General features: G+C 55.8%; 1 protein-coding gene across 2 annotated transcripts; it reads right to left on the bottom strand.

Annotated features, from left to right (window-relative positions):
- Nucleotides 1–219: 219 nt before the first annotated feature.
- DGCR8 (DGCR8 microprocessor complex subunit) lies at nucleotides 220–21,589 on the bottom strand. Of its 2 annotated transcripts, XM_060028582.1 has the most exons (15): nucleotides 21,477–21,589; nucleotides 16,702–16,930; nucleotides 15,930–16,603; nucleotides 15,325–15,484; nucleotides 13,115–13,257; nucleotides 12,671–12,953; nucleotides 11,199–11,396; nucleotides 10,940–11,041; nucleotides 10,282–10,380; nucleotides 8,943–9,025; nucleotides 4,483–4,583; nucleotides 4,145–4,251; nucleotides 3,109–3,236; nucleotides 2,056–2,169; nucleotides 220–1,761 (listed from the first exon to the last, which is right to left on the bottom strand). In XM_060028582.1, the coding sequence occupies exons 3-15, from the start codon at nucleotides 16,590–16,592 to the stop codon at nucleotides 1,678–1,680; spliced, it is 2,265 nt and encodes a 754-aa protein (XP_059884565.1). In that variant the 5' UTR covers nucleotides 16,593–16,603; nucleotides 16,702–16,930; nucleotides 21,477–21,589; the 3' UTR covers nucleotides 220–1,677. The 2 variants fall into 2 exon arrangements, with proteins under 2 accessions (XP_059884565.1, XP_059884564.1); XM_060028581.1 differs by having other exon boundaries at nucleotides 15,930–16,930.
- Nucleotides 21,590–22,086: the final 497 nt, after the last annotated feature.

The following is a 22,086-nucleotide window of genomic DNA, read 5'->3' as shown; positions in this document are numbered from 1 at the left end:
TCAGGGCAGCTTTAGCCAATTAAGGACCACCCCATGGCCAGAAGAAAGAGACCAGCCATTTCCTTTTGGACATTTTGCTTTATGCTTTCAGACAATCAAGGCTCACCCCTATAGCCATGGCCCAGCTGCCACCTGGGAGGTACACAAAGGGTGGTGGCCACCCAAAAGTGGCCTCAGCATAGGCTCCCCCTGCCCTCTGCCCCCTCAGTACCGCTGTGTTCACAGGATACTTGCACCCATACACGGGACAGAGGAAGGACTCGGGGAGGCCTCAGTGAGGCTCACCTGCCTCCAGTGTGCACAAAGCTTTGGTTTGAGGTGGTGCATCTGACTGTTTTAAGGGCAAACAGTTATAGTCAAATGGTTATTCACAACTGCAGACGGGGCAGGACAGAAGCAAGTGTGTAATTATAGCAACTCGATTTGCGGACTCTCTTTTACAAAGGTCGGCACAGGCGCCAACCTCAGTCACGGTGGGTGGCAGGGCATAGAGAATACTGTCTCCTGTAAAAACACCACCCACAGGGGAGGTGTCAAGCACTGTGCCATGAGCACACGGTGCCCTGAACAGATGCCAGGGGCGGGGAGCCAACGGCTCACAACCAACTTGGACTGCTGGGACTCAGTGGGAACAAATCTACCCCACACCTGTCCATAGGGGCCACCTAGTCACCTGGCTGCACCAGACGGCTGCTCTCAAAACCCAGTGCCACCCCAACATGCTCGCACCAGCTCTGGACAGGAGCACCAGCATGTGAACACACTGCACTGAGGGTCCTCGTTTCCTCTCAAATCCACGAGCTAAAATGCATTAACTGTTCACATCTGCTACGTGATTCCAAATCTATCTTCTACTCTCACTGTAAAAGTTTCTTTCCAAACGCTAAAATATCATAAAAGCTTTAAAAATTGATGAGTGGACAGACTTGACTGTGCAAAAATTTAGTAAAAAATTGCCAGAGGCCAGCGAAGGTGAGGGGCCTCAGTGTCTAAGAAGGCATGTTTTGAGGGCATTAAGACTTACTCAGAAGAATGGACTGCACCCCCCAGCCCAGGCAGGGGCAGCAAGCTGGGCAGGGACAGGTGCCTTCATCCACGTCACGGGCAATGCATTTCAAGGCAAAGAATGATCACCTTGGTGGTTTGCCTACAGCCTCTGAAAAATAGTTCTGATACTAAGTTGTGTTTATTTTAAACCAAAGAGGTCTGAAATACTCCTTCCTAACTATAACTTTTTCGGAGAAAAAAGGAAAACCCAGGAGGCGGGGAAGGGGATGGGGTGCCAGCGTGCATCTTCTGGCCAGGTCCCTACGGTGCCCGTGGGAGCACCAGGCGCAGGGCTTTCTCATTTCATGTCATCCAACTATCATTTCTTGTCAGCGCCTGTTACATACTAAAATTCATGAAAACCTTCATAACACCAGTCTGCAGCATGTCCACACAAGCAGAGGTCCACGGCGACCTCCCACCTTTCTGTGTCCACCTGTGTGGCAGGCTGAGTCGATGCTTTAACATGGCCACCCAGACCTGTGGGTGGCCCCCAAGGAAGAGCTGCGTGGACCTGGCTGTCAGACACGCAGTGGCAGGGGACCGTGGACTGGAGACCCGGGGCTGCAGAGTGAGGGCAGGTCTCCCCCGCAGCAGAGCTGGCAGCCCCTGAGCCCGGACCACCAGCCATCACACGTCCACAGTGCACAGGGGCTCGCCACCAGGCTGCGCAGATGCCACAATGGACATCTTGGGCTTCTTCCGCGTCTCCTCCTGGAAGAACAGCCAAGGTCAGGGATGTAGGCGACATGGGAACCTGCAGCCCAACCTCGGTGAAAGGCCGGTGGCGGGGCTGCAGAATGTGCGCGATCGCAAAGCACCACGTGCTGGCACTTCTGTGGGCATCAAGACGCATGCCCGGGAGTGGAGGGTCAAGGAGGTCACAGCCACCAGGGGTTTGAAGCTGCCCCGACAAGCCCTACAGGGACCCCACATCAGTGCACAGGAGGCCAGGGCCACCAGCTCTCCAGCACTGCCACAGCCTGAGAGCATGCGGACAGGCCTCACCCTCTCCTCCGCCAGCCTCCGCATCTCCTCCTGCAGTTTGCTCAGGATGTGCAGGTTGGGCTTGTTCTTCCGGGCAAACTGCTGCAGCTCGATCACACTCTTGTCCGACGTCTCCTGGGGATCAGAGCCCGCTCGCAGGACCGTCTGGGGTCACCCCTCCCTTGACCCGCCTGGATGGCTGCCTGCCAGCTGTTCCCCACTTCTGCCACTGCCTCCTGCGCAGGGTGCTCCCCCGGCCCCCTTGGCCTCTGACATAGCCACTGAGCAGGCACTCGACATGCCCAGAGCCCTCAGGCAGGAGCAACCAGGACACAGCCTCAGCCGGGGGGACAGCACACTGCAGGACAGAACTTGCCCCGGCACTGCAGCCCCTGGGAGCCTGTGGGGCCCAGACGCTGAGCTCCCTGCAGGCCCGTCCAGGGTGAAGAAGCCATGTCTGAAGATGCCTGCTGGCCGTGGGTGCCACACTCCCCTGCCTCTGGATGGACCCCTTGCCCGCCAGCTCCAGGGGGCTCCCACCACGGGCCCAAGCAGGCTTTCTCCCCTCACTCACAGCCCAGCACAATGCACAGAAGTAGAGCACAGACCCGAAGGCAGAGGCTCAGCAACACGGGGCCAAGCACCTCGGGGCCCAGTGTCCCCTCCCCTCACCCACCCTGTCAGGCCGAGAGCAAGGAGCTCTTCGCAGACGGCCTGGGGGTCACCATCCACAGTCCCCACCCTCCACACCCACCACTCACAGGGGTGCTGGTGACCCAGACCGTTTCTGTAAACGTCAGGGAAAAAGTCAACATAAACCTCGCTTCCCTGTACTTCTCTCCACCCCAAACACAAAAACCTAAGGGTATTGGCTAAAATCTTGAGATCTTGGCCCAAAGAGCAGATACAAAACAGATGACACACATGGGCTGTTGAAAGTTGGTGGCCAGGGAGAGCTGTCTGTGTGTGGTCTGCTCGCTCTCCCTCTAGCCCTGGCCTGCACCCCATCCCCTCCCCATGCAGCCAGAGCCCAACTCTGCCCCCGACCCCTGTGCCAGAAGGGGACCCCATTACCTGTTTGACCATCTTGCTGCTTTCACGGCCATACATGCGCAGCAAGGACCCCCAGTTCTTGACGTGTGGGTGCAGCAGCTGAAGGATCTTCTGAGAAGCTAACTGTTTCCCAACTCGCTTATTCTTGCCTGAGAGGAAATGTAGAGAGAGGGAGTCACAGATACCAGCCATCCACAAGGCCACCTCGTCCAGACAGGGGTGCTCCCGACGGGAGGGGGCAGAAGGCGCAGCCGCTGCACTGGGCACAGCACCTCAGCCCGGCCCATCCTGCAGAACAGCCCATCAGAAGCTCGGGGAGGCCAGGACACACCCAAGGCCATAGCTTATGAGGCCTCCCGGCCCCCAGCCCACATCTGCCGACACAGAGGACGCACCTGCAGGGCAGACACAGGGGTGGGGGAGCATCCAGAGGGCATCCTGTGCTGGGGACGTTTCTAGATGGAGAGAAGGTGGGGCCAGGGTGCAGAACAGGCCTGGAGAGCAGCAAGGGCCTCTGGCTCAGATGGGGGATCTATCCTATGCCCTGCCCACTTGCTCAGGGCTGGCCTCAGCAAGGAATGGTGTCTGCAGGGCACAGGGCACACCCAGGGCCTGCTTGGTCATGACCTTCTCACTTACCCAGTGCTGGTCTGTGTTTACAGTAGTTACACAAAGTTTCTTTGCAAGTAAGGTTATAACCAAACACCAGATTAGGTGAAGAGCACAGTTGGTGCCCAGCAACAGCAGAGGGCCCTGCGGGGGGCTCTGCTGCTGTCTTAGGAGGCTCCTGCTCCCTTTACAGGGACCGAGGGCTGGACAGGGGCAGTGGTGGCAGCCGCTGGGGAGCAACACAGCCCAGCCAAAATGACCAGCCCAGGGACTGGACACCCACAGCTGCACTCAGGTCAGCTGTGACTCAGATGTGGACATGGGATGCTGTGGGCACAACCGTGGGCAGTCAGCATACAACTGAGGCTCGGCTGATGCCAGGGCAGTGGTCCTCGGGATCACTGAAAGCCTGTGTGTGGGTGTATTGGGGGAGGGGTGTGTGTCTTACACCAGCCGCGCACTGTGTGCTTGCCACACGCCATGACATATTCACTCTTCTGGTTTTTACCAGGAACCACTTCAAACTTGATGGAGGTGTCCCCCATCCCATGGTTTCTGTAGGAGAAAACAGACAGTAGGTGACATCAACTGACGGGGAGGAAATGGCTGCTTCCAGAAAGCCCTCCAAGGGCCCATCAAGACAGAACCAACCCTTCTCCCCAAACCGCTGCTCCAAGGAGGGACTCTCCCACCACACGCCATCCAGCCCCTTGGGTGGAAGGGTGCTGGGCACCCAAGAGAGGCCCCCATGCCCGATGGCCAGGGAAGCGCCCCCCCCCCACTTACCTTTTAAGGCACTCATGGAGGATCTGGTAGGGAGATAGCAGTCCAGCCTTGCTGGTCAGCTCGTAGACTCGCGAGTCCTCGATACTGATGTGGTTAAAATACTACAAAATGAAGCAGCCGGTCATAGTGCTGGCCACTCCCGTGGCCCCGTGAAGCGGCTCCCGTGCTGCCGCCTCCCCTGGGGCCTCCTGCCCCCACCACTACCTCTCGGAGACATTGCATCCCACATCCCACACCTCCCCACCCAGATGCCCGAGACACAAACGAGGAATGGCAAGGGCCGGGCTGCCTGCCGCTGGCCTGGGGAGCCCATCCTGAATCAGAGGCTGATCAGACGACCGGTCAGAAGTCTAAAGACACACAACCTTCGGAAAAAAGCTTGAAAACCATCATAAGTGAGGTTATAGAAGAGAGAAAGTGACCAGACACGGCAGAACAGAAACGTGACCAAGGTTCTTAAGAGGCGACGCCCAACTGGTTCAGGGAAGAAAAAGGAAGCTGGTGACAGAGGCATTGCCAGCCCAGAGGCGGCTCTGACCCCATGGCCCCCGGCTCCCACTCAGGAGTGTGGGCCCCCTCCCGGGTTGGCCATAACGGAGAACCACATGCTCCTTTGAGGTCTCTCAGAGAGGTCTCTTCCCAGACTGTCCAGCTTCTAGGGCCCCTCGGCTTGTAGCAGCATCAACCACAGCCCTGCCCTCTTCATATAAAAGCCTTGGAACCTGCTGCTCTGGCAGAGAGGGGGCTTCCTCCCCACCCAGCATCAGGAGGAGGTCCTGGTTCCAGCAAGCAGGAAATCATCCCCCTCTAAGCACAACCCCGCCCCCCCAGCACCTCAATGGGTCCGCCAGCCAGAGGCACCCCGAGCCCCTTAGTCAGGGTGTCTGCAGAGGCATCGCTGTGTGAGCCAGGCTGCTCAGACCCCTGGCCACGAGGGATGAACCCAACCCCCAGCACCACCCCTCCCCGGGCACTGGGGGAGGCAGAGGACAAGGCTGGAAGTCCAACCTCCGACTACATGATGGTTCCCCTGGCAACCAACCCCCATCCTTGGGGCTTCCAAAATTCACCTCCTGAACATGAACTCAGGCGTAGTTGAAGGGGTTAGAATAGAACGTTCCCTTCACTTTTATCAACTGGAACTATTTCAGGAACTGGAGACAAAAACCAAACGTTAATTTATTTACTACGTTAGAAGGTCCCACCAGGAACCAAGGACAAAGACCAAACGTGTATTTTATATCACAATATCACAAACACATACACACCTAACAGCCCCAAAATACATGAAACAAAACCTGACAAGTGAAGGGAGCAATAAACAATTCAACAGTAACAGCTGGGGACTCAACACCAGTCCAGACAGAAGACCCACCAAGAACGAGAACAGCAAACCCCACACCAGCTCAACCCACAGACGCCTGTTCACTCCACTCAGAAGCACACAATGCACATCCTCTCAGGCGGTCACAACACAAGCCTCAATAAACTTAGAAGGACTGACTGAAATCACAAAAACTATGCTTTTGAACCACAATGGAATTAAGTTAGAAATCAATAACCAAAGGAAATTTGGGAGATTCACAAATATATGAAAAGTAAATGCTCCTAAAATAACTGCTAGTTTAAAGAAAAAAATTACAAGAGAAATCAGGAAAATACCTTGAGACAAATGACAAAAGAAACACAACATATATTAAAGCAAAATTATGGGATGCAAAATAGTACACAGAAGAAAATTTATAGCTGTAAACTCCATATTTAAAAAGAAGACCCCAAATCAATACCTTAATCTTAAGACACTAGAAAAAGAAGAACAAACTAAACCCAAGGCTGGCAGAAAAAAAGAATAATAAAGGCAAGAGCAGAAATAAATAGAGAATAAAAAACCAATAGGAAAAAAATCAACAAAACCAGAAGTTGGATATTTGAAAAGACGAACAACATCGACAAACCTTCAGTCAGACCGACCAAGAGAAAGGAAAGACTCAAACTGCTAAAAATCAGGAATAAGGGACTTCCCTGGTGGCGCAGTGGTTAAGAATCCACCTGCTAATGCAGGAGACACGGGTTCGAGCCCTGGTCCGGGGAGATCCCACATGCCGCGGAGCAATTAAGCCCATGTGTCACAACTACTGAGCCTGTGATCTAGAGCCCATGAGCCACAACTACTGAGCCCGCGTGCCACAACTACTGAAGCCCACGTGCCTAGAGCCCATGCTCTGCAACAAGAGAAGCCACCACAATGAGAAACTTGCGCACCCCAATGAAGAGCAGCCCCTGCTGGCTGCAACTAGAGAAAGCCTGCGTGCAGCAATGAAGACACAATGCAGCCAAAAATAAAAATAAATAAAATAAATTTATTTTAAAAAAGTTTAAACAAAAGGATCATAACGGAATACTATGAATGTGTATTTGCCAATAAATTAGATAACCTAGATCAAGTGGGAAAACTCCTAGAGAGACACAAAATCCCAAAAGTGGCTCAAGAAGGAGTAGAAAATCTGAAGATGTATAACAAGCAAAAAGATTGAATCAGTAAATAAATAACTTCAAAACCAAGCAAAGTCTAGGCTTGGACTGTTTCACTGGTGAATTCTACCAAGTGTTTAAAAAATTAATACCGGGACTTCCCAGGTGGTCCAGTGGTTAAGTATCTTTCTTCCAATGCAGGGGACGTGTGTTTGATCCCTGGTCAGGGAACTAAGATCCCACATGCCGCGGAGCAACTAAGACTGTGTGCTGAAACCTCAGAGCCTGCACGCCACAACTAGAGAAGCCTGTGTGCTGCAACGAAGACCCAGTGCAGCCAATAAATAAATAAATAAATAAATGAAGGAATAAATATTGTGCTTGCATGGTATATCTTTTTATTTTTGGCTGTGTTGGGTCTTTGTTGCTGCGTGCGGGCTTTCTCTAGTTGTGGCAAGCGGGGGCTACTCTTCATTGCAGTGTGCGGGCTTCTCATTGAGGTGGCTTCTCTTGTGGTGGAGCACGGGCTCTAGGCTCACAGGCTTCAGTAGTTGTGGCACACAGGCTCAGTAGTTGTGGCGCAGGGCTTAGTTGCTCCACAGTATGTGGGATCTTCCTGGACCAGGGCTCGAACCCATGTCCCCTGCATTGGCAGGCGGATTCTTAACCACTGTACCACCAAAGAAGCGTGTGGTTTATCTTTAAAAAAAAAAATTAAGGGCTTCCCTGGTGGCGCAGTGGTTGGGAGTCCGCCTGCCGATGCAGGGGACACGGGTTCGTGCCCCGGTCCAGGAGGGTCCCGCATGCCACGGGGCGGCTGGGCCCATGAGCCGTGGCCGCTGGGCCTGTGCGTCTGGAGCCTGTGCTCCGCAATGGGAGAGGCCACAACAGTGAGAGGCCCGCGTACCGTAAAGAAAAAAAAAAAATTAATACAAATCCTTTGCAAATCCTTTGCAATGAAAGAGGAAGCAACACTTTCCAACTCATTCTATGAGGCAAGTATTACCCTGATACCAACACCAAAGACATCACGAGAAAAGAAAATACAGAACAGTACCCCTTATAAGTACAGCTGCAAAAATCTTTAACAAATACCAGTGAGCCAAACCTATCAACGCATAAAAATGATTATACACCACGACTGAGTGGGATTTATCCCAGGAATGCAAGGTGTGTTTACCATTCAAAAGTCAATGAAACACCCCCCCACATCAGTAAAGTCAAAGACAAAAACCACGAGATCATCTCAACAGAAACAGAAAAAACAAAATCCAACACCCATTCTTAACAAAAACTGTCAACAAACCAGGAGTGGAAGAAACGTCCTCAATCTGATAATACTCACTAGCTCACACAGCACGTGAAGTGGAAGAGGCCAGTCGCAAAGGAACATACATCGTATGATTCCACTGACAGAAGACATCAGAATTGGCAAATCCAGGGACAGAAAGTAAATGAGTGGCTGCTGGGGGTTGAGGGGCTGGGAACGGGGAGAATGGGGGTGGCTGCTAATGGGGACAAAGTTTTTTTTTGGAGTGATGAAAATATTCTGAATGTACAAAAATCCACTGTACTGTGTAGTTTAAAAGGGAAAAATTTATGGTGTTATAAAAAAGAATGCATTCTTCAGAGTGAGAAGCGCTTGCTACAAATAACCATAGGACCATATTTACCCAAAAAACTTTACAAATAGTTTTAAATGGTTCTTAACATAAAGAACAATCTAGGTTTTGCAGCCTCTGCCTCAAAGGCTCACTCCACTTTGGATCTGCTGTCAGCGGAGCATGGCTTCCTTCCGAAACATTTACCCGCAGCTTCTCACGACCCTCGGCAAGACACAAGGACAGAATTCTCTGACAAGAACATTTCCTCTGCTTGCAAAGACAAGCAGGTCTCCTCTTTGATGAAATACAAGAGACGGAGCACCTGGCACCTGAGCGATTAAACCCAAGCACAGTCTGACACCAGGGTGGGCTCACAACCCTCACCTCCAGCTCCTCGCTGTCTTTGGGCTTCTCCTCAGAGGTCTGTTTAACAAAGTCTGGGATGAGGATTTCCAGCGTGGCCCGGGCTGTGGAAAGAGGAACACTGAGGGTGAGGGTGGGGTCCCCACGGCCGAGGGAGCCTGGGCCCCGGGGACAGAGCCCCAAGGGCCTGCACGTGAGGCACAGGCAAAGGGTGTGGTGGGGAGCAGCAGCTGGGCCAAAAGGACACTCTGGGGAGGCGCCTGCAGGCCCGAGCGCAGGGGTGGCGAGAAGCCGAGTGCAGGCACCCCATGAACAGGGGTGCAAAACGAAGAGCACGTGGGGAGGAGCATGGGGTGGGGGTGGGAGGCGAGGCGCCAGCGCCATGAGGATGGCCCCACCCACCATGGGACCCTCACAGGCTTCTGCTCCGAGACCCCAGGAACACCCCACTTGTGAAGCAGGAAGAGCCTTTGGAGAGAATCTCTCTAAAATTGACAGGAGACCTCCTGGGGACCGGGCAGAGCTTGTGAACCCAGCACAGCTTCACACAGGGTCAGCCAGACAGTAAGGTGGGGTCCCATCACCCTCGGCATTCACCACCAGAAGAGAGCAAGGCCCAGGGGCACTCTGAGCCCCGGAGCACAGACACTCCACCAACCCGAGACTCGGTGAGACTGCGATAAACGCTCCGCACTCTGTAAGAGGCAGAGCTGCTCTGAAGACAACGCGGCGATGGGGGTGCCAGGGCCCGGGGTGCATCCATCACGTGCCTGCGATGTGGTCCACTCCCCAGAAGAGGCCAAATAACCCTGGTGCTGGGGCTAAGCGGCTTCTGGAAAAGCACGCCAACAACAAGGAGTGCCAGGAATATAGCCAGCAGCAGGACAAGGGCAGGAGGAGCATCAGACTTCCACCAAAAACCACCAGCTTTCCCAAGGGCCTGCTTGGCTGTGTTCCAGGAGTGGCAGTCCCAAGTCTGGAGCTGGAAGGACTTGGAAAAATGGTCCTCATGGACATCAAAACCACCTGAGGAAGATGCCACCTGTTCTCCTTCTCAGCACACCCCTGCCTTGCTGGGTTTAAACAGACGGTGCCCTGGGCTCGGGCAGCACAGAACAACCAGCATCTGTGAGTGCTGGGGACAGGGCGGGAGGCGCTGGCCCAGCCATCTGAATGGAAAAGGGCCTCTACTTTCATTTCTCACATTTTACTTTTTCTGTTTGAATCTTTTCCAGTGAGTACATAATTTAAAAAGATCCAAGTAGATGATTACATAAATAAAACAGACTTGCCCCATCCACAGCCTTCCCTAGCCATTGGTGGGCCAACACGGGTCTCTGACACCAAGTAGGCACATTACCAGCTTTATTCTTCGCGAGTTTTTTGCTGCTTGCCGTTCCAGATCCATAGGTCACACCATCGATGGTCACCGAGGCACCAAAAGGCTCACTTGGGTTCTCTTAAAATTAAAATTGCCATTTTAAAACACACTTGCCAAGACATTAAAAGCATACGTGCACACACACAATGTGCTCGCGCTGACAGACAAGACGAGGTGGGGGTAGGGCTGCTGCTGGAAGGCAGAGGCCTGCGGGGGGGTCCCTGAGGCACTGGGGTGGGGCTGAGGGACAGTCAGCAGGCAGAGAGCATGGCCAGGAAGTCGAGGGGGACAGGGACCAACGTCTGAGAAAGATGGACGGAGGAGTGCAAGGGGTGGCATGCAGACATTGTGAGCCAGAGAAGCAGGAAGACAATAGCGGACGCTGAGCTTCTGGTTTTCACTAAGGAGTGATGCGGGTGGCCAGAGGACAGCTTGTGGCCATTGCAGGGCTGCAGCCCCTCCACCCTCGGAGGTGCAGTGGGAAGGGGGTGCGGGGAGGTGACCATCTGATCCCCCTCGACCTCCCCTCTCGTTCCTACCCAGCAGAGGGGAATGACAGTCAGCTCCCACCTCCCCAGCAGTGACCCCAGTGACGTGCTTGATGCTTTAGGAGTGAGATGGGGAAGGTCACACTCACCACATTCAAAGAAGTTGTACACAGGGCGGACCTTGAGGACGCGCTGCATGTACTCGTGCAGGATGCAGACCTCCGACTTCCCATTGGGGTTGATGACAAACTCTGTGACAAGAGGGGCCGTCTCAGCAACAGCGGGGACTGCAGTGACCACACCCCAGCCCGCGGGGAGAGGACCTCTGCGCCGCAGGGCAGACACAGGCCGATGCAGCACCCTTGGAGCACACATCCCAGGAACATCAGACCTGTGAGTCCCGTTCACCTTTCTTCGTGGGCGCGTCCTGCACAGACAGAGTGATGAGCTTCTGATTGGCCGGCAGGATGGGCCTCTCTGACTCAGCCTGTTTTCGCTTCATTTCTCGGTTGAACTGCCGACGCTCAGCCCATGTCCTGAACTTCTTCACGGTAACTTGCTCGAAGTCAAAGCGCTTCTCCAGGTAGTTCCGAAACTCCTCGAGGTCTATACGGGATTCACCAGAGACCCAAGTCACGGGTGGAGGTCACGCCCTCCACCCGGTGAGCAGGACAGGTCCCAGCCACACGACACCCCCTTCCCCTTTCCTCTCCAAGGGCGAGGGAAGTAAAGAATCACGTCCCTTCATTCTGCCAGCTCAAATTACCCTGCCAGGTCCCCTAGGGACAAATTTCTGGCATGTCCTTTAGTTTATTTAGAACAAGAATAAGAATACAAAAATAAAAAAACAAAAACGAATCTAAAAAAAAAAAGCCAACCGCAACCAGCCTTTGGGACCTTTCTCCCCATATGGAAACAGGTGCTGGACGGCCAGCAGCAGCCGAGGCACCACGTGCCCACCATGGCCGCCCCCACGCCCTGCAGCAAGTAGGCAGCTCAGGGCCATGGCACTTGTTCCACCTCTCCCCCAGGACCCCAGGGCTTCCCATCAGTCTTGCTGGCGCCCTGCCTGCACCCCTCCTCCCACCAGGCAGATGCCTGAGATTCCACGTGAGCTACAGAACAACGTGCTTGCACACTTAGTGACAAACCAAAACCACATAGTTCTTAACACATGAGTGCAGAGAAGCGAGTCTGGAAACAAGAGCCATGAGGTCAGAGGTGGGAGGCAGTTGTTTTCAGAAAAACAGGAGCACACTCAGGTGTGTCCTGCATGTGCGGAAGGACGGTGTGAAGAGGCAGACCGCCAAGTTAGAGTCTTACAGGGAGGGCTCCCTTCCAGCTGTGTCCCGAGAACAGCCCACCCGCTGACAGAGCTAGCTGGGACGGGGAGCCAGACACCACTGTCCCCCTCCTCAGCAGCAGCCCCAGCCCCTCACATGCAGGAGTTCCCAGACAGGCCGGGCAGTAGCAGAGTGAGAGACCCCGAAAACGCATGGGGGCTAAGACAGCCTGCCACCATGGAAGAGATGCAGGAGGGACAGGGAGGAACGCCCCACACCTGAGAGCAACTGAGGGTCTGAGAAGGGGGTGGCATCCACACCACGTGGTGGAGACGCCCACTCTGCGCACTGGTACACCAGGACTCCATGCGAGCATGTTCCATTTTCATGAAAAGCAAGACTTGAGGAAAGATCGCGAACATGACCAGAGAAAAAGGCCACTGCAGGGCAGCACCAGTGTGCGGGTCGGGAGCAAGAGGTCAGCAGGCAGAATCTCCTAAGCTCAGGGAGACGGCCTCTCCAGCCATGCGGGAGTGGACAGGCAAGCACGGACAGGTCCCTTCCTCCTCAGGGACCAAGTTCACTCTGGAAACTTACCAACTGATTCATCTTTGCACACTTCCACCTTGGCCTTCACTTGCCCCAGGGCCCCGGGGGCGGCCTCGGCCGCCAGTGGATCCTTCTCATCTGGGGGCCCCAAGTCAGCTCCCAAGGAGTCGGGCTCTTCCAGGGGGAGCTCCAGCTCTGCAGATCGGCTCAGGGGCTTGGCGGGAGACACCTCCCCACAGGGGGCGAGCTCGCTGTTTTGCTCCCTTTCCTCATTGTCTTTCATTTTCTTGTAATGCAGACAGGGGATGCTACTCAGAGGAGGGTCATGTTTCTGTGGACAGTGAAATTGCAACACAGATTACAAGGATGGCCCCAAACATCTGAACGTCCGGTGCCTTTCACCTGCCTGTCTGGCTGCAATGCAACGTGGGCAGACATGCATGCTCCTCCTGCAACTTACGAGACTAAATTCATGACTGATGTGTCCCCTACCCGTATGCTTCCCGTTCCCAAGAAGTATGGCCTGGACCAGGTGACCACCCGAGACTCTCGGTGCAGGTACACGGGGACTCCGGAGTTATGGAACGTCATGATCCACCCGTCCGGCAGTGGTTCCGTAGGTGGACGGCCACGACCTGCACAGAAGACAAGAACACCCTGCAATCACTTAAAGACGCTTGTAACTGAGTAAGAACTGTCAGGACGTTTCCAAAGTTACAACCCGTGTCAGAAACAACAGCAAGGTGGACCCAACGTTACAGAGAACCTCTGAAATGTAGGAGGGGGGAACACCCCGCCCTCCACTAGAGAAAGTCCCACCCAGCCCCACCTGCAAAACTCTGCTCTCCCTCTGCTGCTGTGCCTGTCCCTCTGGGTGTGACCCACAGGCTCCAAGTCCCTCCGTGCAGCAGGAAGCTGTCCACCCTGCTCACTGCCATACTCCCCAGCCTAGAACGGCACAGGCAGGCCTCGGAGCCTAGAGCAGGGTTCTGCAAGACACAGGGCCTCGCCACAGCTCTGCCTCCACGGCTGGCAAGCACCGTGGACACTGACTCCCCGCCCGCCTCCCACAGGTGTGGCCAGAGGCACCGCAGGGCCTGGGTAGGCTTCGCTAGTAACTGCACATCTGTGGATCACTGCTCCCTGTGACCAGGTGACAAGCCTGTGCTGTTCGAGCTGCTACTGACAGCCCTGGCTGCTGAAAAAAGCACATGGCAAAGACTTAAGTAAAACTTACTTTTCTTACAGGTATTGGGAACAAGTTAAAAATTCAGAAATGGGGGCTTCCCTGGTGGCGCAGTGGTTGAGAGTCCGCCTGCCGATGCAGGGGACACGGGTTCGTGCCCCGGTCCGGGAAGATCCCACATGCCGTGGAGCGGCTGGGCCCGTGAGCCATGGCCGCTGAGCCTGCGCGTCCGGAGCCTGTGCTCCCCAACGGGAGAGGCCACAACAGTGAGAGGCCCGTGTACCGCAAAAAAAAAAAAAAAAAAAAAAAAAAAAAAAAAAAAAAAAATTCAGAAATGGAAGTGAAAAACCAAGTGAAATCTAAAAAGACACATACAAGATGAAAACAGCACCAGCTATTCTCACAGAAAAGGGAATGACACCCTTGTGCCAGGTCTGACACCCACACGTGGCCAACACCAGCAGACACCTGTGTCAGGACGGCCCTGGGAGGGAATGTGAGGTTGGACACGCACAGACCCCGTCAGGCACCCCCATGCCCACCGCGGGCTGGGCTGGGAGCTGTCTGCAACCAGCTATGGGCTAAGTAAGGAGAAGGAGGCACTCACACAGCTCAAGCTGAGCACATCATGGGACAAGGCATGTCTGCGATAGTGAGCTGTCACAGAGTTGGCCCAGCTGCCCGGAGAGCTCGCGTGCATCTCATAGTCTGTTACTGTTCCTGTTGCGGCCCACTTGGCAGACGCGCGGCCCAGCACTGCCAACATGTCCGCTCCGCAGCCAGGAGACTGTACGTCGGCCACCCTCGGTTTCCTCCCATCACGCTGGCCACCTGCGCTGGTGCTCAGCAGAAGATGTAACCTGTGTGCCTGAGTCCTGTGTCCCTCCAGCCCCTTTCCACCACCCACCTGACACCTCCACCTAGACACTGAGAGGTGCCTCCAGGCCAAGACAGAAACAGACACGGAGACCCCTCAGACCTCTCCGCATCAGCAGGGGGGCTGCACGGGCCAGCTCTGGGCACCCCCTGACCACTCCCCACCGCGTCTCCGACCCCTCCACCTCTACTCAAAGTGCAGGAGTCACACGTGCACCGCGAGCCGTGCTTTCAGACCAGACTGTGGAACGAGTCCTGCTTGCTTCCAGTGGCTCCCCCGACACTTGGCACAGAATCTAGAACCCGGACTGCAACCATCACCAGCCACCATGCCGAGCAACCGCCTCTGGGCCCAGCATCCATAACCCTGGATGCCCCCTCCCCAGGGATCTGCCCAACCCCCTCAGAAGGCCTCTCCCCACCACGCCGCACAAGCCCAGCTGCTCTGGTTTCCACAGCACCTGCACCACCTGCAGCTGGGCCATCATGCATCTGGGTGTGTCCTCACATCTTGTCTGTTTCCTATCACCAGACAGGGCCCTCCTGGCCTCAGACACACACCTGCTGCCTGACACCGAGGGCTCTCATGCCCATACATGCAAAGCCCCGTGAACACTCGCTACTTCCTGGCCCGACTTACTTTTGAGCACTGTTTTAATCTTGGTCATCATTGGCTGCACACTTGTCTCTCCGTCTGATGGGTGGTCGCTGTCTCCTCCATATTTCTCCTCCATCCGCCTCTTTTTGGGAGCACAGAGGCCCTCTTCCAGCAGAGCATCAACATCGTTGTCAAAATCATCCTGCAAAATATGCTGTTCAGACACCACAGCCCCCCGGTGCCCTCCAGGCAAGTGTCACAGTGTCACTGACAACGACACAGAAAGGAGGCGCTCTCGGGGGCCTAGGTGTGCCTCTATGTTGCGTGATCATCTGAAAAACAAATGGAATGAAACCGCCAGCTGAAGCACACGCTCAGGCAGGTGTGCGTGCCACCAGGGAGCGTGGCCAGCAGCTCCTTCCAACTCAGTTGGGACAAGGGTACGAGGCAGACCTGTCAGCCAAACTTTTCATTAGCAAAGTTTGAAAACCTGGACTCCTGATGGCTTTCTCTTTTCACATTTACGTTTCCACCTCCTGTGGGTGTTCTTTCCTCTGCAACATCAGCTTTACAGAGATGCTGCGATTCCCAAACACCTCTCTTTGGGTTTTGCTAAGAGTGCTCCAAAGGAGGGGACACCGACATACCTCGTAGGAGAACTTCAAGGCCTCTTCGTCCACTCTGTCTCTCTGCACGATCGCTTTAGCCGTGAGCCCGCCTGCTCCTTCTTCATCTAGCTCCAAATTGTCAGTAAAATCTTCTAACTCATCCAGCACTGCGTACTCCACTCTCTTTTCCTGATCCAGCTCATTCTCCTCATCCTTCTTATCCGCACTCTCACCCCCTACGCCTACCCCGTTACCAACACTCCCGCCAAAGGGACAAGCATGCACGTCTCCACTGACAGGGCTAAGGGCCAGACCGCACTCTGCCCGCGCGTCGCGCTCCGCTCCCGTGTACAGCACCTTCCTGTCCTTACTCCTGCAGCTCTCGGTAAAGCTCACGCTAATCTTTACATCCTTAAGCAACTTAAGGTCAGGGGAGAACTTCCGGACCGCAGGTGCGTGCCGGGCGGTGCGCGGGCTGTGGCCACTACAGTTCGGGTCTACGAGGAGGCGGGCCTTAGAGAAGGATCCTTTGGAGAGAAGAGAAGCTCCGTAGAAGTTGAGCGGGTCCTCAGCAGGGGGTTCGGCCTGTCCATCACCACCAGAGCCAACGTCCATTACCTCTGCATCACTGGACGTTTGCAGGGGAGGTGGTGGAGACTGTCCACGGGGCAGCGCTCGGAGGGGGCAAGCTTGGTTCTCCATCACCGCTCCTCCTGCGGGCTCACGCGGGAGAGGAGAGGGGCTCTCACATGTCTCCATAGTAAAAGTGGTTAAGACTATTTTAAAAGACCAGAGTTTTAAAAAACCTTACATAAATCTATACAGCTAACATGCACAAGTCCGTCGAGACCCGGGTGCCGTCCTGCCCGCGCTGCACACGCTGGCGGCTTAGTCAAGCTGGCCACATTGCTCTTTTCATTAATGTAGACAGCTTTTAGAACCACTGCCTCAATTATTGGAAATCACAATGCACTCAGCTTAAATGACTGACGACTAAGCGAGTCTGTCCTCAAGCCGGAGGGGCACCCGTCTTCCTCCACCTGCAAAGAGACGTAAAGGCGTCGTCACAACGCAACAGAGCCCTCCGCGTCCTGGTACCAAGAGCCCAGTGCTATTGACAGAGCAGTGAAAATTTAAAAGAATGCTGCCCAAAAAGAGAACCTTCTATGCTTCAAAACAATCGAACTTTACTTTTTTCTTCAGAACCTAAATTGTACCTTAAGTCCCAAATTAAATACTTTATTAATTGTCCACTGTAATTCCAACTTGAGAAACACAAAAACCATATTATGTTTAGGCTCAAAAAGGATTAAAAAAAAAAATCCTCCACTAAACTTCACCGCAGCACCCCCTAACTCAGTTTTTACAAGGCAAGCCAGCATGCAATGCAAGGCTGCCCTTTCCAGAACACACAGAAGGTGTGCGGCTTCCCTCCAGCACCAGAGCGACATGGATCCACTCACCTGCGAGGGCCGGGTCAGTCAGAGGGCAAGCGGGAGACCCTTGGCTCAACTCTGCGGCACTAGGGCCAGGGGTTCTGTCACCCGGGACCCTGGGGCACGTGGATGGGGACAGTGATGCAGCGGGCTGGGGGAGCCAGAGGTGGCGTGGTTCTGTTCCCGGGAGAGGTAGGGGTGGTGACCGCAGGGAAGGGAGCCCAGCCAGGGTGGGTCGGGGGAGCCGCAGGAGACAGCTGGAGCCAAGGCACGGGGAGTCCTGGGAGCCGCCCGGAGCCTGGCTCCATCCTGGGGGGCAACAAGAAGCCACCGGGAGTGAAGGGACCCTCAGGCCACAATTCAGTCCCTACTTGAGAAGGAAGGCCAACAGCTGCACCAGGCATGGTGCCCGTGCCCTCGAGAACAGCAGAGACACAGAGTTGACCGCACTGCTGAGTGGGCAGAGGTGGAGAGCTGGGACAAGGGGGCCCTGACGACCAACGAGGCCTCTCCCCGGAGGGACAGTCAAGCAGCGCCTGCAGAGGAGGGCGCCCCGAGCCTCTGGGCAGACCTGGCCAACGGGGCTGAGGCCGCCAGGACACATCAGCCAGGCGGTCACCCAAACCGCAGGAGAGGCCGCCCAGAGAGGGAATGCAGACAGAGAAGAGGGCTGAGGACGCAACTCTGGAGAAGCACAACGGAAGGGAAGACACAAGGCTGAGAAGGCAGGGCAGGGGGCCATCCAAACACAGGGGCCTGCAGGAGGGAGGGCACCCACCAGAGCAGAAGCACGTGCAGAAACGCACGCATGTGCTCACATGTACACCCCCAAACCGTGCAGACACACGCACAAACATGCCATATGCACGCGGATGCAGACACATGTGCGTGCCCGCGCCCACTCAGGGCAGCTTGCTGGTTGCAGACAGAACAGTAAACAGCAGACACCACATGTTTAAGAAGTTTACAGTGAAGGGACAGAGCGTGGTGGTTGAACTTTGAAGGGGACATAACATAAAAACCAGAGACTTGTTTAGATTTGATTAATTCATCCAACAACTACCCAAAGACTACCTACTCTGATGGGGGCACTACCATGAACTACAGGGCAACAACCACTGACTGTCAATCTATTTCCTAGATTCTAAGATGTCTTCACATTTCTGATTTCAGTGGGAATTTAACCTAATACCTCCCACACAGGTATGTCTGTCAAAGGTGCTAAGGACCAAGGAAACATAGCACACAAATGATGACAGACTCAGAACCGCAGTGATCGCTGAGGAGGCTGTAGCCAGACACACACGAGGAACACTGAGTGGAGTAGGGCCAGTCTCCTGGCACCAAGAAAGATCATTTCAGAGAAGGACAGAAGGTCAGCATACCCAGTGCTACAGAACACAGATGTGACCAGGACCAAACCCCTTGGCACCAGGCAGGTCTGCAGAGACCCTAGCAAGAGCCAACTCGTGATTCTGGGGCTAAAAAGGCTAACATGAAGAGATGTGAGGAGACGGGGGGCACTGAAGACACACTCGGCACAGGACGGGGACACCTGCTACCACGTTCAAAGGCTAAGAGCAGCATGAAGCCAGGATGAGAATGATAAAAACTGAAGAATGGAAGCCTTGAAGAGCTGCACAGAGTGGAGTCTCCAAGAAGCCGTGGAAAGTGTGGTCCTTGGAGCTCAGGGAAGCTGCCCAGCCCCAGGGGCAGCAGCTCATGCTGAGGGCTCCACAGCAGGCCATCCTAAGCAAGCTCCTTACCATCCCTGTTGCCTGTCGGTACCTATCAATACCTTCCAGGTGGCACACACATACCATTTTAGATGCTGAGGGCATGAGACAGACAAAACCCCTGGCCACAGAGCTCACGTTTTAGCAGAGAGACTGACAAGTAACAACTAAGAAAAACTGAGAACCGTTCAAGAAAAAACAAAGCAAGGAGTTGGGGAAGGGGAGGCAGCTTCAAAACGGGTGGGCAGCAAAGGCCTCACAGCCAACGTCCACCTGAAGGTAGAGGAGTGGGCCGGGTGGGTAGCTGGGGTGGGAGGAGGGGACATTTCAGGCAACAGCGAGAAGAACAAAGGCCTCCGGGTAGGAGCGTGGGGTGGCAGGTGACAGCAGTATGCCCAGTGGGGAGAGAGGAGGCCAGATCAATGAGGGCGAGGGAAAGCAGGACTCTGGCTCTTATCTTGAGAGATGGGCCACTGGACAGGAGGGTCCAAGCGGTGAGGTCACATGATCCAAGGTCAGCAGTGGCAACCAACCCTCAGGCAAGCCCTGTTCTAAGCACTTTAGGTACTGTCACTCACCAGCTCTCACACAGCACTGTGAGAAAAAGTTAAGGATAGAGAAATGAAGCAACTTGCTCGAGGTCACACAGCTAGAAAGTGGTGGAGCGGCTTTACCACCCAAGTAAGCTGGCTCCAGTCTGTACTGCCTCGGGATTACAGTCTTGCAGTTTAAAAGAAACACTGTAGGTCCAGAAAAACCCCAGGTGGGTGGACAGTAGGAGGAGCAAGGGTGAGAGCAAAGAAAAGAATAAAGAGGCTCACCGGGAGCTTGGACCAGCATGTCACGCTGGAGGTGGTGAGAAACTGTCCTGAGGGTTGCATGGAGGCCTAGGAGTGACTCCATACTCAAGGACAGAGATGTCACGTGCAGAGGTGGTGAAGGCAGCATGGGGAGTGTTTGGGGTGAGTGAAGATCACAGTTTAGGTTTACACATGGCTACTTGGCATCAAAGTAACGCGGGGGGATGTGGAAAAGGCAGCCACAGGCATAAGGCTGCAGCTCAGAAGGGAGGCGAGGGCTGGAGATGGAGATGCAGATGTCAAGGAGAGACGGCATTAAAGCCAGGAGACTGGACGAGATCACCAAGGAGTAGAGGGCAGCTCCAACCTGAAGCCGAGACTGGGCAAACCAGTCAGACTCACTTTCGTACCCCCAAGGTCACGGTTAGATTATAAAACCCCTGGGAAGTGCCCTGCACAGTGGCTGGCCACAAAAGGCTCAAAGGGTGGCTCTCCTGCCATCGGCCTCACTACTGCTTCAGCTGACTGCACACACGGATGCAAACCTTGCTTGCCAAGTGGACCATAAGCCAGCAGCAGACTTGCAGCAGGCTCCCCTGGATCCCGACACAGGGTAAAACCGAGACGCTTGGACAGTGCCCTTCACTGGAGTCCGCTTGCTGGGCTGGCATGGAGGTGCCGTCTGTGATGGTCCAGCGCTGTGGCTGCTGCCTTTCGCTCAAGCCTCTCGGCGCTGCAGCCTCCCGCCCAACCCAGCAGCAGTATGACCTCATCCCGTCCTTTTGTCATCCTCCATCGGCCTCACATCCCGCACTTACAGGCGGCACTGCCGACTGGCCATTCACTCCCTCTGGTGGGTGACCGCCTGTAGCAGGGTTTGGCCCACTCTACCGCCGCCAGGAAACAGGATCCCCGCCTAGCGGTTGGCCTGGCACAGTCCCCAGCCCCAGAATGGACTGTCGTGCACCGGGTAACAAGGTACATGCAAGCATGCAAACGACAAATCAAGTTCCTACCCTGAGCAACCCAAGTCCATCGGACGACACCTGACAGGTACCTCTGTCAACAGGTTGCCACCTTCCACTTATTTCTATCATGGTCATTGTTACGACAAAACCACATCCTGATCACCTACGTGACACTCAGTCCGTGAGCATTTGGTGAAGACGGGCGACTTCTCAGATTTCCCAAACTGTGTTACACCCGGCAGGGTCCTGGGCGAGCACCGCCCCTGTTGGTACCTTTCCCGCCTGAAAGCCATCTACGGCTTCGGGCACGCGGGACGAGGGGCCTCCTCACACCCCGGTGTCTGCCCAGGCGGAAAGCGACCGGCGCGGCGCCCCCCGGCCCGGGGCCCGCCACCGCCCCCGGCCCAGCCCAGACCCCGGCCCCCGCGGGCCCCCCGCCCGCGCTCCGAGGCCCGTGGCCATGATGCTTCACAAAGGCCGGGACTCGGAGAGGCCAGGCCCGCCCGCGCCCCCCCGCCCGCTCGACCCCGGCCCGCGGCCTCGGCCCGGGAGGGAGGGAGGGGAAGGGCGCGCCTCACGCAGGCCGCAGCGCCGCCCGCCCGCCCGCCCGCTCGGCCGCGGGGCGCCCCTCGCGCCCCGCACCTACCTCCGGCGCCCGCGGCCGGCGCGAGCTGCCCGCAGCCCAACTGCAGCGGAGATCCCTACTGCCCGGCCGCCGCCGCCGCCGCCGCCGCCGCCCTCCAGAAGGGCCGCGCGGGCGCTCTCCAGTCGGCGGGACCCGCCTGCCGCGCGGGGCGAGCGGAGGGCGGACCTTGGCGCGCGCGGCCAATCCTGCGCGCGGCCGCCCCGCATTGGGGGAACCGCAGAGCGGGCTGCAGAGGCAGCCAATCGGCGGCGCGCGGCGCTCCCGGCCACGGCGCGCGGCCCAATGGCGCGGCCACGTGGGCGGGACCAGGCGCTGAGGCCGCGGCCGCGCTAACGGTCGCCGCCGGGGCGGGGCTCGCGGCGCGGAGGACGGCGGCCGCGAGGGGCGCCGGGAACGGGGAGCGCGGGTGACGCCGGGAACGGGGAAGCGCGGAGGACGCCGGGAGTAGAGGGTGCCTCTCCTGTGTGCACGGTGAGGACGAGACCGTACACATAGAGACATCACCCGTTTTCCATTTAAAAGCATTAAACGTAACCACTAGGGGAAAAAAGACAAGTGTGCGCAAGTGTCTGGCACTTTTCCATTTGCTGATCCTGCGCGAGGAACCTTG

This window comes from Delphinus delphis, chromosome 13 (genome assembly GCF_949987515.2).
Source record: "Delphinus delphis chromosome 13, mDelDel1.2, whole genome shotgun sequence".
In the NCBI taxonomy this organism is placed as follows: domain Eukaryota; kingdom Metazoa; phylum Chordata; class Mammalia; order Artiodactyla; family Delphinidae; genus Delphinus; species Delphinus delphis.
Note: the sequence above shows the minus strand (reverse complement) of the source record. Positions and strands in the feature narration are given on the sequence as shown.